This window comes from Heloderma suspectum, chromosome 9 (genome assembly GCF_057233095.1).
Source record: "Heloderma suspectum isolate Gila_16-S chromosome 9, 16-S_ref, whole genome shotgun sequence".
Taxonomy (NCBI): domain Eukaryota; kingdom Metazoa; phylum Chordata; class Lepidosauria; order Squamata; family Helodermatidae; genus Heloderma; species Heloderma suspectum.
This window is the reverse complement of record NC_139466.1, coordinates 26,253,924-26,273,892: the sequence shown is the minus strand read 5'-3', so window position 1 is coordinate 26,273,892 and position 19,969 is coordinate 26,253,924. Positions and strand designations below refer to the sequence as shown.

At 47.1% G+C, this 19,969-nt stretch overlaps 1 protein-coding gene across 1 annotated transcript in view; it reads right to left on the bottom strand.

The window, feature by feature from the left end:
* The window catches only part of MID2 (midline 2), a 227,131-nt gene that overhangs the window by 169,705 nt on the left and 37,457 nt on the right, over window positions 1-19,969 (bottom strand). Inside the window, exon 2 of the mRNA XM_084813324.1 lies at window positions 15,398-16,119. Coding sequence (XP_084669450.1) covers window positions 15,398-16,063 — 666 coding nt within the window. The 5' untranslated portion in view covers window positions 16,064-16,119. The remainder of the gene's footprint in view (window positions 1-15,397; window positions 16,120-19,969) is intronic.

Sequence of the window (19,969 nt, the reverse complement as noted above, 5' to 3'; positions counted from 1 at the left end):
CACTTTTTTATTAGCAGCAGCACTGATGCCATCTGTAACCCCTGTATTGGCCCCAGGAGCATAGCCAAGTCATTTGTAGTGTTAAGAGAGGCCTAGAGATCCATAATGCTTGCTTAAGTTCATTACTGGTGCAATTCCCATGCTAGTAAGCCTCTGAGCATGTGCAGATGAGTCAAAAGGCTGATAGCCTTCTTGGTGCATTCCTTGCTAATGAGGAGAGAGTCTTTATCTCTGATGTGCCTGGGAAGCAAAGTCTGTTTACAGGTGGCTGTGCCTGAGAACCAAACACTTCTAGCCTATGCTGAGAATGAACGCTAGGGGTGTGTGCTGCTGAAACGCTGCTTATTGCTAACCTGTAAAGACCCATTGTGAGGGCCGCGGTGGCTTAGTGGTTAAGATGCTGAACTGCAGACCGGAAGGTCGGCAGGACAGCAGTTCGAGACCCGAGTGCCGCATGACAGAGTGAGCTCCCGTCTTCAGTCCCAGCTCCTGCCAACCTAGCAGTTCGAAAGCAAGAAATTGCAAGTAGATAAATAGGTACCGCCTCGGCGGGAAAGGTAACAGCGTTCCGTGCACCTCGGTGTTCAGTCATGCCGGCCACATGACCACGGAAGCGTCTTCGGACAGCGCTGGCTCTTCGGCTTAGAAACGGGGATGAGCACCACACCCTAGAGTCGGACACGACTGGTTGGGGACACCTTTACCTTTACCTTTGAATATCCATTGTACCCAGTGGCTTGGGGTTCAGAGAAGCTGTCTGATCCAACCACTGGATACGCCTGTGTGCTGTAAGTTACCCAATAAAGTACTCCTTGTAAGTAAACCTTTCAGTCTGATTTATCACTATCTTGGCACTTCTAACCTAAGAGTTCAACGCCCACGGCCGGGGCAACACAACCCCCCTCAGAATTCCCTGTTCCCTCTGAGCTTAGCTACAATCCTCACAGTAGCTGGCAGGAATTTTCCCAGGAACAATATATGGTTCCCTGTCATAATGCAAAGTATTTTGGGTTGTGTTGGTCTTGAATGGGCAATTAAGACCCATGAGCTTTCCCAAAGACCTGCTCCTGGTGGAGATGGGAATGGCTAGAACTGGTTTGTTCATAAAGATCAACATAGCAGCTGGAATTTTTTGAATTGCTTTGGGGGCGTGGCTATGGGGACTGTCATGATGAGCGCCTGCACTTCAAAAGTTACACAAGTACCAAAACCTTAAATATCACTGCCTATTCACTACCAGGCCAGGTTTAAGGTTTTGATACTAATGTATAAAGCCCTAAACAACTTGGGAGCAGGATACCTGAGGAAGCACCTTCTCCCTTATCAACCTGCCCAGTCACTGGGGTCATCAGAGGGCACACTCCTGGTGGTTCCACATGGACCTGTGGCCCGACTGGAGTCCGCCAGAGTAGAGCCTTCAATGTGGTGGCCCCTTTCTATGGAACTCTCTGCCTCAGGAAATCAGGCAGGCACCAACACTGTGTTGTTTCCACCGCCTCCTGAAAACATCTGTATTTCAGCAAGTCTCGCTTGACTGTCCAGCCATGGTTTTTATCAGTATTCTGTTTTTTAAAATAATAATAATAATAATAATAATAAAAAAAAAATTTTAAGATGGAGTTTTATTCATTTATCTTTTTTATCTTTTATTGTTCACAACTCCAGAATCTGTTTAGATGTGGAGCAGTATATAAATATTTTAAATAAATAAATAAATGTTACCACTACTCCACTGCTTGGCTCTGATACTGGAAGAGCTGGGGCAGAGAGAAAAGTGTGTGATTGTCAGGCTTGGCTGGTGAGCAGCAGTCTGAGGTGAGCTAGAAGCAGAGGGCCAGGAGCCGTGGGACAAACTGGGAGGCAGGATCGAGGAGAACATCACAAGTCAGGACCAAAGAACAACCAACAGTACAGGAACACACTCAGAGCTCTGGAAGACCTTGTTCCTCAAGCAAGGCTCAACTGGAACAGGAAGCCCTTTTATACTCCTTCCTGTCCAGGAGAATCCAATGGCGAGCCCAGGTGGGCAGAGTCAGTCCAGAGCCGCAGCGTACTTCATTTGACAAGCTGCCACATGAAATTCATTGGTTCCCCACATGGAGCAGCTGCACACAGACCCCAGCAACTCCAGACACTGGAGCAGCTCCGGACACTGGAGTCGAATGACGCGTTTCGTTAAGTGCATAGGTAGGTTGCCATTGCATCTTTAAAAAAAAGAAAGAAAGAAAAGGAGCAGGGGGCAATCCAGATAGAGGCACACTGGGGATTGAGGTGGGGAGGTAACTGTAAAGACAGTTTGAAAGTGTGCGGGCAAATAGGAGATTCAGGGGGTGATTTTCATCAGCACTGCAGCATGGTGAGCAGGAGTTAAACCCCCCTCCCGGTTACCGCCAAGAACTGTTCCCCCAAAGCACCTTTAAAAAATAAATATAAATATGTTTTAAAAAAATGTAATTTGGCCCTGAGGGGAGAGAATGCATGGGAGGGGGGAGGGTCGGCTCTCCTCTCTTGCATGCTCCTAAAGGAAGACACACACACCCCAGTCTCCACTTGATGCTACCTGTCAGAACTAGCTTGTCCCAAAAACCTAGGGCAACCTTCCACAACCTGGTGTCCTCTAAAAGAGTTGGACTACAATTTCCATCATCCCTGGTTCTTGGGGTGAAGGGAGTTGTAGTCCAAGAAAGCTGGAGGATTGCGGATTGCGGAAACGGCTGGAATGGTGGGTAGAGTGTTAAGAGCAAAACTCAAGAACCGGGGAGTTCAAATCCCCATTGTCAACCTTAATGAAGGATGACACTGGGATACATCTCTCTCAGCTTAGTCTTGCAAGGATAAAATGAAGGGTGGTCTGGGAGAGGAGGTGGAGATTTCTGTGCCTTCAAGGGCGGCACAGAAATGTAATGAAGCTAAATAAAATATTAACGACAACAAACGTAAATGGCATCCTAAACTTTCAGCTCAAAAAAGACACAGGCAAACAGAACTTGGCTGCTTTCAACTCCCCTATGCAACCAAGGAAACTGCTAGTCCTGCTGTTGGAAGATGCTCTTGGTCCCATCATGAGCTCCACATGTCAGCTGCAAATAGATTTTTGAGTGTACTTTGACTAACAGTGAAGACTAGGGCTGGCCCAAGACATTTTGCTGCCTGAGGCGAAGAACAAGATGGCGCCTTCTCCCGTTCCAAGTACAGATGCCAACTGACCTGTTTCTTCAACAGCGACAACGGAACAGCATCCCCCGCTGCACGTGAGGGCAGCAGGTTAACTCAAGAGGCACAGGGCAGGCTGCTTGGCATTCAGCAATCTCCTCCAGCACCTTGCTGCCGCCTCCCAGCATCTGCTACCACCTCACTCTACCTAATGGTAGGGCCAGCCTGGTGAAGACCAACAGCTGAAGAAAAGTCCCTGCTAAGTGCATGTTCCACAACTACAGAACTACCTTTATCAGAAGGCTCCCAAACCTAGAGCCAGGCACTGTAATCCAAATTCTGCATCAAATAAAGCCAGATTTTAGAATCTTTATCTATTAATAATTATGCAAACAAGCATTCCTTTATGGAGAAGGGCAGAAAGGTTATGCGAGGCATTGAAACCCTGTGCTCCGGCCACTGCCTGCCCAGTACCTGCCAGTAGCTGGGAGTTCGCCAGGCATCATCCACACACTGTCAAGCCTATCTCTACAGTCTTGGGGGCTAGAAACCTGAGATTCTCAGCATACTGAATTTTATGCTCGGTACCAATTTCTGCACTGGCGCAGTGAAGTCCCAGGCTACACACAAGCCTACTAGAAACTTGGCAGCTTTCCTAAAGGAAGTTTAATTGCATGGGCATATTTCAGTCTTTCTAATAGTTCTTTTCAAATAAACGACAGTATATTTTTAATGCTACCCCATCTGAGGCCTCAGAAATAGAGCTAGTTATAAATATGAATTAACAGATCACATCACGTTGCCAAACCAGTCCCCTCGGAGGGCAGGAGACGACACCTCCTCGTTGAGTCACACAGAATTTATCCTTAGGCTGAGATGTTCAAAGAAGGGAAAAAGGGGATTGGTGGGGAATCAAATTGCATTGTTAAGCTGATGTTTACCCAGCTATGCCTGCCACCGCAAAAGAAGAGAGAAGCAGGAACTTAGTTAATGCAACCATTGCTAATTAGATTACAAAGAGACTCTACTGTTAACATCCCTCTGCAGGACAAAGTGGTAATGGGAGGAAAAAAACCTGTGTTCCCAAAGGGCACAAACAACAACCAGGAATAAACTATGACTGTACCATCAGCACCAACTCAGCTACACACAGGCCCTTAGAAAGGAAGACCAAACACACAGTGCTTCCAGACAGACAGCTCCTAGCGCTACTAGTCCAAACGCACCGTGCAACTCTTCTATCTTTCTCTCCTTACTGGATAATTCTGTGGTAGGAAAAAAAACACAGAAACAGTAGGAAAACACTGGGAGGGTTACTGAAGACAACAACGTCTGGACCTCCTGTAAAATTCAGTGTTCAGGACAGGAGGATTTGCCCAGTATAAGCCTTGTCTGGAAGAAACCACAGAAGGCCCAAAATATAATAGCCCCTTGAAATTGACAAAGCCACAAATTCATTTCAGGAATTTGCCAACAGGCAGTCAGCTGAAGGCAAAGTGATGGTATTGCCTATTGGGTAGCGGACGTGGAGAGAGAATGGTCTCAGGTTCAGTTAGGAACAAGAGCGTGATGAACTAGCAGTGATTATACCTGCCACGGAGTGAATAAAAGGCCTAGGATTAAAGTATCTCAGGGATCATCTCCTCCTGCAAGAACTGGCCCAATTTCCGAGGTCTTCCTCATCATCCCTTCACCAACAGAAGCACGGTTAGTGAGGATGACAGGAAAAGGGCCTTTTCAGGTGCCCAAACTGGAATAGCCTCCCAAGGGAAGTATGTGGGACCCCCTCTTTGCCTGTTTATTAAGCAGACACTTGGGGCACAAGCCTGTGTGTGTTTAGACAGAAAAATGACCTACAATTCCCAGCATGCCCCAGCCAGCCCTGCTGGCTGGAGCATGCTGGGAATCATAGGACCTTTTTCTGTCTAAATACACATAGGATTGCATCCTTAAGAATGTTTTATTCAGGCAGATTTTTGCAAGGTTGTTTTTATTATGTTTGTTTTTTAACTTAGAGCCTACAACAGTGTATTTTATTTCATTACTCTGGAATATATGTGCTTGCCTGGATGTCTTTTAGGATGCTGCTATTGCTTCATATTTGTGTAGTTTTTGAACTTACATCATTATTTATCTTTTTATTTCAAATTAAAATTTGATATGATAAAACCTATTTGTATTTTGCAAACCGTCTTGAGTGTGCTCATCGCAAACAGATGTATGTTGGGTACATCAGTGGCTATTAGTCAACGTGCCTCTGAATTACCAGTCACTAAGGAGCAAAAGTGGGAGACTGTTACTGCTCTCATATCCAGTTTCTGGGCTTCCCATCGCAGCATTTGGTTGGCCACTGTGGGAACCGAATGCTAAACTAGATAGGCTTTTGGTCTGATCCAACAGGGATCTTCTTATGTTCTTACACCTGTCCAGTAAAAAAAACACACGACAATCTTCATTTGGGATGAAGCTTGGCCCCAGTGGTACAGGCGCGAGGAACCTCAAGACTGGATTACTGCAATGCCCTCTATGTGGGACTGCCCTTAAGGATGCTCCGGAAAATGGAACTAGTGCAGAACGCAGCAGCTGGGCTGTTGGTGGGAGCTGCCACTTTTCAGCATGCCACTCCTTTGCCGAGGGAATTGCACTGGCTGTCCATTCACTACTGGGCCAGCTATACATACACATATGTGTATATACACACACACACACACATTATGGCTTTTGATCCAGACCATGATTTTGCACACTTTTATCCTGTCAATCCATCATACAGTTCTTCAGTCAAACCAAACATACCCCATTATTTGTGGAGTGGCTGCTGAACACGGACTGGTATAACCAGTTTGCAAAGCAAATTCGTCAGATACCAGCAAGATTTCTGTTCTTGGCCTTAAAAGCCTGCATTAACTGCTGTGCAAGGTTCCCTCCCAAGCTCACGTTTGGTTAGCGCAATTTAACACACACACTAAAAAATGGGAATTTTATTTTGTCTGAAGGAGGGCAGGCATGCATGCATGCATTTCTCTCACTCTCTCTTTCACATCGCTGCTATCTGACTTGGAACGCATGGCACACAAGATGCTACTTTATGCTTGAAATGACATACCTGTCAATGTAAAATCCCAACCTGAATACGCGTTTCACCACTTAAAGGTGACACTGAATAAAAATGCTTTGAAATTTGTAATTATTGGAAACCTTTGAAAAGCAAACTACAAGGGGAGGCGGGGGGCGGGGTTGTTGGCTCAGTTCTGATCCTGCCTCCCTTGACAGTATCAGTAATTTTTGCAGAGATGAAAAAACCAATTTGTCTTTAATTGCTCCCTTCCCAGGAAAGTCTTTAGAATAGGGGATATGGCCTTCCTGGTCATGGATACACCATCCTATGTAACTGAGGGCACAATCCTGTGCATGTTTAGAAAGTTCATTCTAAACTCCCAGGAGACCATGTGACCTTGTCCTCTCGAATAGGTATTTGGGAAGAACTCCTGGCTGGAGAAGAGTCCTGGGCTCCAACAAGTGTAGGGGGTGTTTAAAAAAAAAAAAAAAGAGAAAGAAGACCCCTCAGGAATTGCCTACACCTTAAAAAAGTATGTGGGAATTCTTTCCCACTCTCCAAGGAGAAAAATTTCTGAAATTCTCCCCCTCCCCATGAAAAAGGCAGAAAAAACAAAGCCTCTTTCACGGGGAGAGAAAAAGTTTCTGAAAATAGTGGGCAGGATTTGGCATTCGGCACAGTACTAGTTGCTTCAACTTACCATGCAATAGGGCTGTCTCTGCATATAGATTTAAGGCAGCCTTCCTCAATTTTCTGCCCTCCAGATGGATCATGATGGGAATGGGCAGCCCAACATATCTGGAAGGCACCAGGTTGGGGATAGCTGGATTAAGGGCAGCCTCCTCGGGTAAGATTCTGCCTGCCTATTAAGGATCTTCTGCCTCCATATTGGAACTCCCTCCCCTGGGAAGAACACTTAGAGCCTTCCCTTCAAGCCTTGGGAAGGTCTGTTCAAACTGCTTTGTTTACACGTGCATTTGATGCTGCATGATCCATACAGAGTTGATTGCTGTTTATCACACCGCTGTTTAAGTATCGGGATTTTACATTGGCAAACTGCTCTTTTTAACTGTGTGGTTTTTTTTAATCTTTTGGATTGTTACTTCTTTATTACGGCTCTGAGCCGCTTTGGGACCAAAAAGCAACATATAAAATGTGTTTTTTCAAGTAAAATGCTACCATTTCCATTGCTGTGCACCATTTCTACAGTACTGCTTCTTCCTCGCAAAGTATTACACAGCCTTCATGGTGGCTGGAGTCGGAGACAAATCTGAGAACTGTAGCCAGCAACGCTACACACAAGGAGTACGAAAATCCTTCATCTAACCCAGCAAGCCAAGGCAGCTGGAACACCACAGCTCTTCCAAGCTGTTTTGCACTGGGTGCCAAGCGGCAGGCTCAGAATTCCCCCCCTCCCATCCCACCGTGACTCAAAGGAAGGAGAGAATTCTTCAAATGCCAATGTGCTCCAAATGTTCTATGAAAAGCACAGATAGGCAGCTGCTTAAGGGGAGTCCCCAGCAGACATTGCTGGGAAAGGTTTCGGAGAACTACGACAGGCTCACTCCAGCCCCAGACCCTCACCAGAGCTTCTTGAAGGATACTTGGACTCCAGCCTCTGAAGGCTACTTGGACTCAAGTTCTCTGACAAACTTTCTAGATTTTAACGCTTCCGATTGCATGGTGCGTGTCTGTGTGAGTGAGGAGTTCACAATGCCCCTCCACGCAAAAACAAGAGAAAAAAACTCTTGCACATAGAAAATGGCCATGTGAAAGAAAAGGTGAAACTAGAACTCTTCTCGGTGATGCACATTTTTATCTATGCACAGTGTATGATAAGTTTGACTAGCCTCCTTGACATTAATGTGCCTATCAGTGCCCTTTGGGGATGAAGAAATTCAGACTCTGTACAGACAGCTACAGCCCAACACATCTGGAAGGCACTAGGTGGGGAAAGGCTGCAGCTGTTTAATTGGTAGTTTTTTAAAACCTCCAGGAGCAATTGTAGGGTTTTCTACTGCGGGACAAGCTCTGCTTCTTACTAGGGATGGGCAAACGAGCAATGTTCAAGATCAAATATCGCCTCGTAGCTCATCTCATGCCTGATTCCTGCTTACATTTGCGATCGCTGCTCGCTTTGCATGAATGGAAAAATTGTGCAAATTGAGGAGCGATCAAATGGCAGCTTTGAACAAATTTCCTAATTTGTTCAAAGCTGACCACGGCCATTCACTCAAGGAAGGCTTTCTGAAATAACAATGTTTTCAGGAGGTGCCGAAACCTACACAATGTTGGCACCTGCCTGACCTCCAAAGGCAGGGAATTCCATAGGAAAGGGGCCACCACACCGAAGGCTCTTTTCCTCGTGGATTCCAATCAGGCCGTGGGTTAATGTGGAACCACCAGGAACATGTTTTGCATTCAAAAACAAAATTCTCATACATCCCTAACCCTTATTCCTATACTGAGATACGTACCTGGCTCAAACCCTGACAAGGATTCTCAGTGTTCCAACTCCATGTCTCAAGCAGGCCCTTGGTGAGCCTTCCTCAACATAGCCCCTTGCAGATGTGTTGGGTTACAAGACTCATCACCTCCAGCCAGCATGGCAATGGTCATGCCGGTTGAGGATGATGGTAGCCGTAGTCCAACACATCTGGAAGACACCAGGTTGGGGAAGGCTGCAGCTATTTAATTGGTGGTTTTTTAAAACCTACAGGCACCATCATGTTTATCCATGTCAACGTTTATTCAGCACCTTAAAAAAAAGATGAAAACATTTGGCTTTGTTTGTTTTTAACTGGAAACATTGTTCTGGGCAGGTGCAGGGAGAGACATCATGATTATTACAAAGGCCAGCCAATCAGCACTCTGCACAGCCGGTTTCTCATAAAAGCAGGAAAAACCACTTGCTGCTGTGCTCAAGTCAATGTGGACATCTGCCCAAAAAGGGTTGAGTCCCAATCTACAGAGGTGACGTCTGTATGCAGCTTCCGTCTCCAGGCTCCTGTACCCACCCTTTGTTCTTCTCACAAGACATAACTGATGTATGGAATTTACTACCACAAAACATGTGAATGGCCACTGGCTTATAGATGGCTTTTTTAAAAAGGATCAGATGCATTCACGGAAGACACAGCTCATGTAGCTCAGCAGGGCAGTTCGATTAAAGGGCAGCATCAGAACCTGGCATCCTAGGGAAGTTGCCCCAGTCCCTCCACACCAAGCAGCTGAGCCTGCGAACCTCCAATTCGATTTCCTACGATGGCCCAGAGCAACACTGCGTCAGGTGCTCAGAGCCTCTCCCAGCCGCCCGCGGAGTGCCAGATAAGCAGAGGTCCCCAATGCACCACCCCCAGGGACCTCCTGCAGCACCCACAAAGCTTTCTACTCCCTCCCCCTTCAAACATTTATTTTTAATTTTTAAAAAACCTGAAGAATGTTAGGACGCCAGTTCTGCTTACTGCTCCTGAACCTGCCACTGTTCAGCTATTGGGGGGGGGGGGGTTGCCAGAAGAGAAGGAAAGAGTTGCTTCCTGGCTCCACCCAATCTTTTTCCCTTCACATCAACCTTTCCCTTTTGCTCCCATCCTCTAGCCTTGCTATTTCTCTCCCCCACCCCTTTATCACACTGTTTCTTCCCCCTCCTAGCCTCTAGCCTCACTCTATCTCTTGCTGTTTCCCCCTTCCTTCCAGTCCCTAGCCTTGCTCTTTTTCCTCTCCCTTCCCAGACCCTCTTCTCATTCTTCTCTCTCTCTCTCTCTCTCTCTCACACACACACACACACACACACACTCTTTCCCAGGTGGCAGCCTAGAGTGGCTGAGTTTGGGGTCGAGGTAGAAGAAACTTTTTCTTTCATTTTGGGGCTGTGGACATGTTCCTTTCCTCTGGAGCTGGGGAAAGGGGCATGTGTGTGTGTGTGGACAGGATGAGCAGAGCAAGCCTATGTAGCTCTACTCAGAAGCAATTCCCCTTGAGTTCAAAGTAAGCGTGCATAGGATCACAGCCTTCAATGGGTGTTTTGTTGCGCTTCTGAGGGGTCAAATATGTGGATCATCTTTAGAGTTCAGACCATTCCTCTGCTTGTACTCAGTTTCTTGGGTGAATTACTTGTCTTTTGACTAGCCAGGCCCCCACAGCAACCATTATGTAACTAGCCACATCCTCCATGGGAGCCATTTTGTGGTGGTTCCCACAGCCGTTTCTCAAATTCCCAAATGTGCCCATGGGTCCAAAAAGACCGGAGACCCCTGCTGTAGGGGGCCCATCAGAGAGGGCACTTTGCCCTGGGCCCTCTCAGAGCTAGAGCTGGCCCTAAGTGGGCCTTGCAGTCCCGGTCAACCTGTGTTCAGCTCCCCACTGGGTGATGTGGGAGAGGCACCAGCTGAGATGCTTGTCTAGGTGAGGGGGCCTGTAACAGTGGGAATGGCCAATTAATAATTTAGGAAAGCACTGCTGCTCAGCAGAATGTGGCATGCAGAAGGAAGGTTTGAGGCCTACAGAGGCAAAGGGGGAAAAGTTCAGACTTAGAGGCCTGGGTTTTTTGTTGGGAGGGGGTATCCCTCAGTGGAGTAGTTTCATTTCCCCAGTTAAGTTTCATTTCTTCAGGTTTGAAACACTACTTTCAATTTGGGGGAAAGAGGGTGTAAAAAGAGAGAGTCAGAAAACCAGAGCAGGAAGAAGTAGCCTGGAGAAGTCTAAGTACAGCCATGGTAAAGGAACTTGCGTTTTGCAACTTTTATTTTTTCTTAAGGACTTTTGTACCACTCAGCTCTATTGTGTAAATACTATTAGTTGTGATTTGCTTGGTTTAAATTTACCAGCAAACTGTTGTGTTAAACCCCAGTTGTCTGGCGTATCAATCATGCAGATTGATACATGTCTACAGCCTAAACCCCACATTATTGGGAAGGGGAAGTTTAAAAGAAGGAAGGTGTGACTCTTAAGGAGGCAAAAAATCCTTAAGGAGTTGCTCAGGGGGTCCAGGTCATAAGGGGAACCCTGACAAGGTCCCAGGTTCAATCCCTGGCATCTCCATGTAGGGCTGGGAAAGACACTTGTCTGAAACCCTGGAGAGCCGTTGCTGCCAGTCAGTGTCGACAATACTGAGCTAGATCAGCCAATGGTTTGAGTGAATGTAAGACAATTTCTACATTCCTATGATGGGGCTACGGCAATTATGGAAGCCCCACATTGCTGCTGCTATGTCTCCCAGTGCCAGATGTTGGCGAGGCCACCGTGTTTACTGCCCTGCTTGTGGGCTGCTTAAAATGGCATCTGGCTGGCTGCTTGTTGAAACAGAATGCTGGACAAGATGGACTTATGGTCTGATGCATAAAGAGACCATTTTAAGTTGGTTCGCCTTGGCCACTCTGCCAAGCAGTTGATCTCTCTCAAAAAGTGCTGGCACACGAGACCTTTCCCATAGGCACATTTGTAGACAGGTCACTATTGATCTCAACAACAAGGACTTGAATCCAGCCAATGCCTTTCACAGAACGTTAAAAGCAAAACAAACAGAAGCACACATGCACAATCAGATGCTAATCCCTGACTACTGGTGGATGAAGGACAGGACTTTACAGCTCTTGGTAAACAATATACCATGTCAGCCGCTTCCTCTCCAAATCCAGCTCATCGATAGCATCTTAGGCTTGTCAGAACTGGAAACCAAAAACAAGCCCTGGTTTAAGACTCTGCCTTGTTAAGGGAAAGACAGACCAGGAGTCCCAGTTTGGATGCAACACTAAGCCTTTGCTTCCTGGTTAGTTCCTGATTCGTTTAGCCAAGGGGTGTTGAACACCAAACCTGGGAGCCAAATCCAGAACACTGCTCATGAACGCTATGCCAGAATTCTCCACAGTTCTGGCTTATTCTTATGTGCAAAGCGGCCAATGTCTGTGAACATGTGCCAGGTGTCTTCTACATGCCACTGAGCAATTATGTCTGAAACTAGAAGGAAGGTGTTTGAGCCCCAGGATGTCTCATTCTAGAAACTGAGTATCAATAGCCTCTTAAATAAGCAGGTGCAAAACAAAAGGTTAATGAACAACGAGTTCATTACAGGGATCCTGCAACATTTCAGCCCAAGTTATGGGCTATTGGCACCAACAGTTGGAAGAAAATAAAGACTTCCCTAAAACCATGAAACCAGTTTGGAAAAAGTCTCACTATTTGAAATGGTATCAGATGTCAACTTTCCTCAAGGCAAGCAAATCAAACACTTATTATGCCACACAGCTTAAAAATCTGACTTGCAAACATTCCCAAGTAGCTGAAATAAAAAGAGGCAGCCTGATTGTGCCGCAGCACTCTGGGATGTGTGTGCATGCGTGTATGTATGTTATATAAAGTTGGTCTTTTACTAATGCTTCTTGCCAGGACAGCTTGGCTCCAAAGACACCTACAAAGCAGACTCCCTGTCTCCTCCACAGCACATGCTCTCATATTTACAAAATTCAAGGGTCATGGGACAGCCGTCTTTGAAGGGAGGGAGATACTTCCCGATTTTTCTGGACCTGCTATTATTGTGCAGATTTTCTGTGCAATGCATAGGAGAGAGTCATTTAGTTTTATATAGGTCAAGAGCCAGACATTCCAATTCCTGCCAGAATCAGCAGAGCCTCAATAACTGCATAAAAGCAAAGCGCAAAAGAATTCTGACAGGAGCCCAGGAAGAATGCACAGATGTCTGATTGTCCCATCATGAGAAGCACAGGACAGCTGAGATCAAACTGCAGCATGGACGAGTTCAGAGATATGAGGATATGTTCCTGTTACTCAACCTAGAAGGGTACTCTGACAGTGCAGAAAGGTTTACTAAGGGGACAATCCTATCCATATCTGGACAGAAAAAAGTCCTACAACTCCCAGCATTCCCCAGCCAGCCATACTGGCTGGGAAATGCTGGGAGCTGTAGGATTTTTTTTCTGTCTAAACATGCCTAGGATTGCACCCTGAGCCATCTAGCCCAGCAGTAGCCCTCCAGGAGTGAGAAAACAGGTTCATTTGAAAGACTCACATCCTAACTTTCCACCCATGTGGCTCATCAAAGGAAACAACCACAATTTAAAAGCAACACAAATTAGCCCTCCCTCTTTTTAAAGCAGGAGTGCAAAACCTCTTTTGGCCCCAGGGCTGAATTTCATTTTGGAGAAACGTTCAAGGGTGGGCCCAAAGGCAAATGTGTTGGGGCCTAAAAGACCAGTGTATTTTCACATTTCGACCTTTCAGAATGGGAGAAAATTCCACAAAAGCTGAGAAATCACCCAACGATCAGTGGTCGGGGGAAAGGGGGTGAGGCCAGGGGAAGGGGTGGGGCCTTCTGGGAACACCAGAAGGCCACATCTACCCCCCAAGCCTGAGGTTCTATACCCCCGCTTTAAAAGCTCCTCCAAACCTGCCTCCTGGCTTTCATCAGCCATTTTCTTCCACTCCCAGTAGCCACCAGGAAGACGCAAGAGTGGACGACAAATTTACAGGGGAGGGGGATTTTCTCTGCCAGGACAGCTGCTGTCTTTCCTTGCACCGGAATGGTAAGCCCTTCCTTCCTTCCAGAACCATTTCCACAGATAATTTCTAGATTCCAATGGTAACCCCCGCCCCCCTCAAATTTACCACCTGCAAGAACAGTGCAGCACAAATGATACACACACACACACACACACACACACACTGACTTTAAGCGCTGGGAGGCTTACTCTGTGTTTTGCAGTCAGGTCTCACAAAAATGGCCAAGGGCTGGGCACCCAGCTCAGAAAAAGGCAGATGACTAAGGTCAGAAACATTCTCCTGCTTGTCTTGTGGTTCTGCTTTAACTTCTCCAGGGTGTACCACCTCAAATCTTCAATAACCCTCAGAACTCAGGGCCTTCCTCTCAGCCAGAATGCAGTACCAGCCACAATTCTCTTGCCCAGAAGTAGTACAGATTCATCCCCAAGAAACAAGTACCCATTCAACCTACCTACCTACCTGCCTCCATCCACTCACCTACCCACCTACAATGCTGGCTGGTGCTTCACTGCTGCTACTGCAACCTAAATTATACAGCACATGACTATAGGAACACCGTACAGCATAAGTGGGCAACGTGTGGCCCTCCAGATGTTTTGGCCTATTAAAACTCCCATCAGCCCCGGCCAGCATAGCCAATGATGAGGGATCATGGAAGTTGTAGGCCAAAACATCTGGAAATCCACAAGTTGTCCACCTCTGCCCTACAGAACCAGAATAGGCAACCTAGTCCCCTCCAGATGTTTTAAACTACAACTCCGATAATCCCAGGCCACTGGCAATGCTGACTGGTGCTTATGGGAGCTGTCATCCAAAACATCTGAAGGGCACCAACGTGCCTATCCTTGCTCTAGAAGATGCCTACAGAAACACGGAAACCATGGCCCCAGTTTCCCAGTTAGTCCCAGAGCTGATTCACACAACCTCATTGGAATGGCAAGAATGTGGGGTTGAGCTGATCACACCACTTCACCATAAGGTCAGTTCCTAACTATACCCACTTTTGCTGTTGGGGAGGAAACACAGCTCAATGGAAAACATAGGCTTTGCATGCAGAAGGCCCCGGGTTCTATCCCTAGCAACAGAATTTACAAAGAAAAAAAGGATTAGGTACAAGATTATTGGAAAGACCTCTGCCCAAAACCCTAGAGAGCCCCTGCGAGAGTAGATAATACTGGGCTACAAGGACAACGGGTACTTCCAGATTGACAGCTCCTAGCGATACCAATCAAAAGGTACTGTGCAGCTGTTCCATCTTTCCCTCCGTAACTCAGATCTTCAGTAAGGAAGTAAGGAACAAGATGGAAGAAGCAGTAGGACACACAGGAGGGTTACAAATGGAAGACAACAATGTCTGGACCCCAGATAAAAACCCCTGAATGAGGCAGGGGGTTGCACAATAAAAACCTCATCCAGAAGTACCCAAATAATCTGAGCCAATATAAAGCTGCTCCCTAAAGAGAACAGAACTGAAGGAGAGTTAGACAATGGCATGGTAAATGGAGGTCAAAATGCAGCTGCAGCCCCAAAATCTGGCCAATCCACCTTCTGCCTGAGTCACTTGGGACTTGGAATTTGGCCACAGACCTTTATTTATGACCATCACATAGGAAGAAACAAGATTCCAAAACTGATCCGCCCTGCCTTCCCCCACCTCCTGCAACCTCTTACCTTGAGCTTCTCAAACCGATCGCTGAGAGATGCCACCTGGTGGTCCCGGTGCCGCCCCACCAGTTTGCATAAGGCACAGATGAGCTGGTCATCAGCCACACAGTACATGTTCACCTTCTCGTTCTCGTGCTCGAGGCAAGTCAGCCCCCGGAAGTGGGCGTCCGGCACGGGCTCCACCAGCCGGTGACTAGTGAACGGCTTCTTGTTGGGGTGGGTGGCCCGCAGGCAGCGGTCACAATAGGAGACCTCACAGGTGATGCAGGTCTTGACGGCGTCGCGCGGCGGGTCCTGCTCGCAGAACTGGCAAGCAATCCGGTCGCCTGCCGTCGACATGGTCGGGCTCTGGCGGTAGGGCCGCTCGCGGCAGTTCTCGCCAGGGGAGTTGGGCCCACTCAGAGAGGCCTTCTGGAAGCGGTCGATGATGTTCTGCAGGGTCACGTTGCGTTTGAGGCCCTCCAGGCCCCGATGGTTGAGAGAGATGACATAGCGGCACGTGGGGCACTGGAAAGCGCCCAGGGGCTCCAGGGACTCGCCAGAGGAGCAGCTGGAGGCCAGGATGCGGTGGGCGCAGCTGAAGCAGAGGCTGTGAGCACACGGCAGGAGCAGGGGGTCTTCAAACAACTCTAAGCAAATTGGGCAAGTCAGTTCCGACTCCAGTGTTTCCATCTTTAGTTAAAACACGCTGGCTTCGGCATTGAGAACGAGGGGGGCAGGTCGGCCACCTGCAAGAGAAAGCCGGAGAAGGGGGAGAGGGGAGAGGGGAAGAAGAGAAGGAATTATTTTTCGGCATTTATTCCCCACTTTCCTCTAACGTGCTCAGAGGGGCATTTTTTTAGCCTCATGTGACCCCAGAGAGAGACGGAGAAAGAGAGAGACTTGCATAATGCCATCCACCAAGCCTCATAGGGCTAAACCAGATGCTACGGTAAATATGTAGCGTGCAGCTGATCCTCACCATTTTGTTTCTCTTAGTGTGAGCATGCTGGGCCCCGATCCAGATGGGGACCAGCGCACATAGATACGGGAGGTGTAAAACCTTTCCACACAGCCGCTTTCCGCTACCCCCAAAATCCCCCTCCCCGCTCGGCATGGGATAAAGAAAAGGGGAGGGAATTCTATTGACGCCAGTGGAGGTTGAGTTTTTCGTTTTGTTCTTTTAGTCCAGCAGGTGGGGCAGTGAATTTTGGGGTGGGAGGAGTAGCTGGGTAGAAAGGTTCACGTTTCCCCTGCCCACATGCAGTTGGTCCCAATCTGGATAAGGGGGCCCATTCGCTCACACTAAGGTAAACAAAATGGTGAGGATCAGCTGCACGGTCCATATTTAACGTAGTGTCTTGTTTAGCCCATAGCCGAGGAGGGATTGAAATCTGTATTTCCCAATGAGCAAGTCCCTAGGTACAGGCAACTGGCATCCCCATCCCGCCCCAGAGCAAAGCTTTGAATCCCAAGGGCCTTTCCTTGATTATGCCCCTCACCTGCCTTCCCCGACCTCTGAGAGTAGTCCTTTACCAACTACGTGAACTAGCAATGGAGGCTCTAGCCCACTTCTCCCACAACTCAGCCAGCCAGCCACTCCAATGCATGGCCTGAAATCGTGGCAAAAGGGGAGTGAGTAACTCAAGGGTCAAAGCAGGTGGGATGCAGGAGTCTGGCAAGTGGGAGAGGCTGTAGCTCAGTGACTACGCAGCTGCTTTGCATGCAAAAGGTCCCAGGTTCAATCCCCTGTCCGAGACCCTGGAGAACTGCTGGCAATCATTTTAGAGTTAGTCGATGTGGAACCATTTCTGTATTCCCTTCATTTGATACTATTGTCTTCTGTACGTTGTTAGCCACTTTGGGCTTCCTTTGGGAGGGAAAAGCGGGATACAAATAAATGGTGGTGGTGATAATTTCCCCCTCCACACTTTAAAGCAGTCCTCACTTGGGGAGTGGGGAGTATATCTGAGCAGTAACACCACCAGAAGTTAACCCCTCCCCTGAAATTCACAAAACCAATTTCCACGCCAGCACCAAAAATCTACGAGCCGATCAAAAGGGTCTATGTTTATACAGTCAAGTCAATCAATGTTTAAGCATATGTTTTAAAACCATCACAATTGTATATATTCAGCTGAACTATTAAAATGCAGACAATTGAGGATATCTATTGAGAAAACAGCAATACAGTTGGGAAAGTCCTCATATCTTCAACCACATGACAAGATAATGTTTGTCCCACAGCTGAGACACAGGTGTGATGAATATGTTCAAACAGAAGATTCGCACTTGGGGGGTGGGGGAGAAAAACCAACAATGCAGCGAACAGCAACAAAGCCTTCTCTTTAGCTGAGGATGGAAAACTGACAGCAGAGCAAAGAGCTAAACAAAGGCAGCAAAATCATTGCCTACGTTTCTATAACCTGAGCAGAAGGCTGGGAATGGGGTTTATGGGCAGAATCGTGCTGTTTTCCTACTAAAAGGCAGAGGGGCAAGCAAAATAAGGAGGGGGGGATTAAAATCCTGCCTCTACTGAATTTTAGGAGGATAAGAAGCTGCCTTATACCAGGTCAGATCATCTAACTTTATAACATTAAGAACGGATGCCTAAGCTTTCTTGTTTTCCTTTTCTCTCCTCCTGCCACACCCTTTTTCCTTTTGTGTTGTGTCTTTTTAGATTTTAAGAAAATCAAAGACAACATGAATGAAACCCATTGAAAAATGAGAGGAGTGAGTATTATTACTACTGGAAAATAACAGTACGATTTTAAGAAATATTAAAATGCACAAGCCAAATATCACTAACATAAACTGTACATCTATACTGAATAGCAACTGTAGACTGGGTTTGAACTGACAAGATTGTCAGATTATATCCTATTTCATTACTTCATCAGAACCACCTAAGGAAATTTTCTCATAGAAGGCAGCTCAAAATAACCCTCTGGCCGCCTGATTATCTCTTCCAAAGACTTGTTATCTGACAGAAATCATCCAGAAAGTCTTAACCAGGAGAACTCCCCCAAAGGGGAATTTTTTATTCCCCAAAAGCTCCAATATGAAAGTCAATTCACACACAAATGTGGAAATCTTTTTTCTGTCTTTTTTAAAGGAATATTGCTCAGTAATAATCATTTTCTCACTTGCTATGTATTCCTTTGACTTGAGTCTATGGTTTTCTTGATATTTGGGGGCCCCTTTGCCTTTGTCATTTCTGTGGTTTTTCGATTGTAAACACAAGGGCAGGGGCTGTCTTGCTTTTACTGATCAGCCCTTCCAGCTGAAGATTGGATTATAAATGATTTAAATAAATAGCCCAGAACCAGTGCTGGCTCCAGGTTTTTGAGGGTCTTGGGCAAGACACCTTCAATGGGCCCCCTCCCTCGGGGAGTCGGCCTTATAGCTGCCATTGTCACCAGCTGCTCTTGCTCCCCGCCCTCTTTCTAGTCATTGCTAACGCTTGCTTGCTTGCTTGCTTGCTTGCTTGGCAGGCAGAGAGCAAGGGAGCAAGTAGGCAGAGGCATCTACTGCTCCTCCTTCTCACAGCCACTGTTGTCTGGACCAGAGCAAGAGACAGATGAACAAGCAGGTTGCAAAGGTGAAGAAGAGGAGAAACTCCAGGGGGCTCTTTGTCAGGGGCCCCTGCTGGGGTGTGTGCCCTCAGCGAGTGCCCAACCATGCCTACCTTTGACACCAGCCCTGCTCATAACTATCAGCTCTGACTGGCAGCCGCTCTCCAGAGCCTCAGGCACAGTGCGGACTTTCCCATCACCTGATTCTTAAACCGAAGATGCAGGGGACAAAACCAGGAGCTGTCTGCATGCAAAGCATGTGCTCAACCACTAAGCTGCAGTCCCTGTTCCTTCAAGCAAAGGTACATCTCCCTAGTCTTCATCAGTCTACCCATTTGCATGGCACTACTTCCCCATATTAAAGGCTTTAGACTGCAGGCCGAAGTCTTTATGGGTGCTTCCAGGTGGGCCTTTTATTGTGAAATCGCCCTGCTTCGTTGATGGTATTTTACAGGGGTAGGGGAGCAGCGTCCAGACAACACTGTCTTCCACTTGTAACTTCCCATTTTTTCCCACTCCTTCTTCTGCCCTTTTTATTTCCCACAACAACAACAAAAAGAACTTTAAGGAGGAAAAGATGGACTGGCTGCACAAAGTCTTTGGATTGGTAAGGCTAGGAGTCTTCCTTCTGGAAGCACCGTATGTCTCTGATAAAGAGGAGACTGCGGGAGGAAAGGAGAGATTGGGAAGACGTTACCCGGCACATTCTGAGCGAAATGCAAACTGAATTCAGGTGCTCCCAAGCAGACGTTTGCCCATGAGGCGTGCTGATTTGACACACCCACGCCTGCAACCACGTGGCTCAGTGAAGACTCATGGTAGTCCAACTTGTCCTGCAACCCTCTGCCTCCCTGTTGTTGTTTTTAAACAGGAACCACTTCCTGGCTATATTGCACAACCAACAGGGCATCCAAGCAAAACTTGTTTTGGCCTTCTCACTGGCTGCATTTGGATTTCACACTAAACCATATTTTAGTGCGAAGTCATGAATGGACCTTGGTCTCGTGTGTTCCCCTCCCCTCTG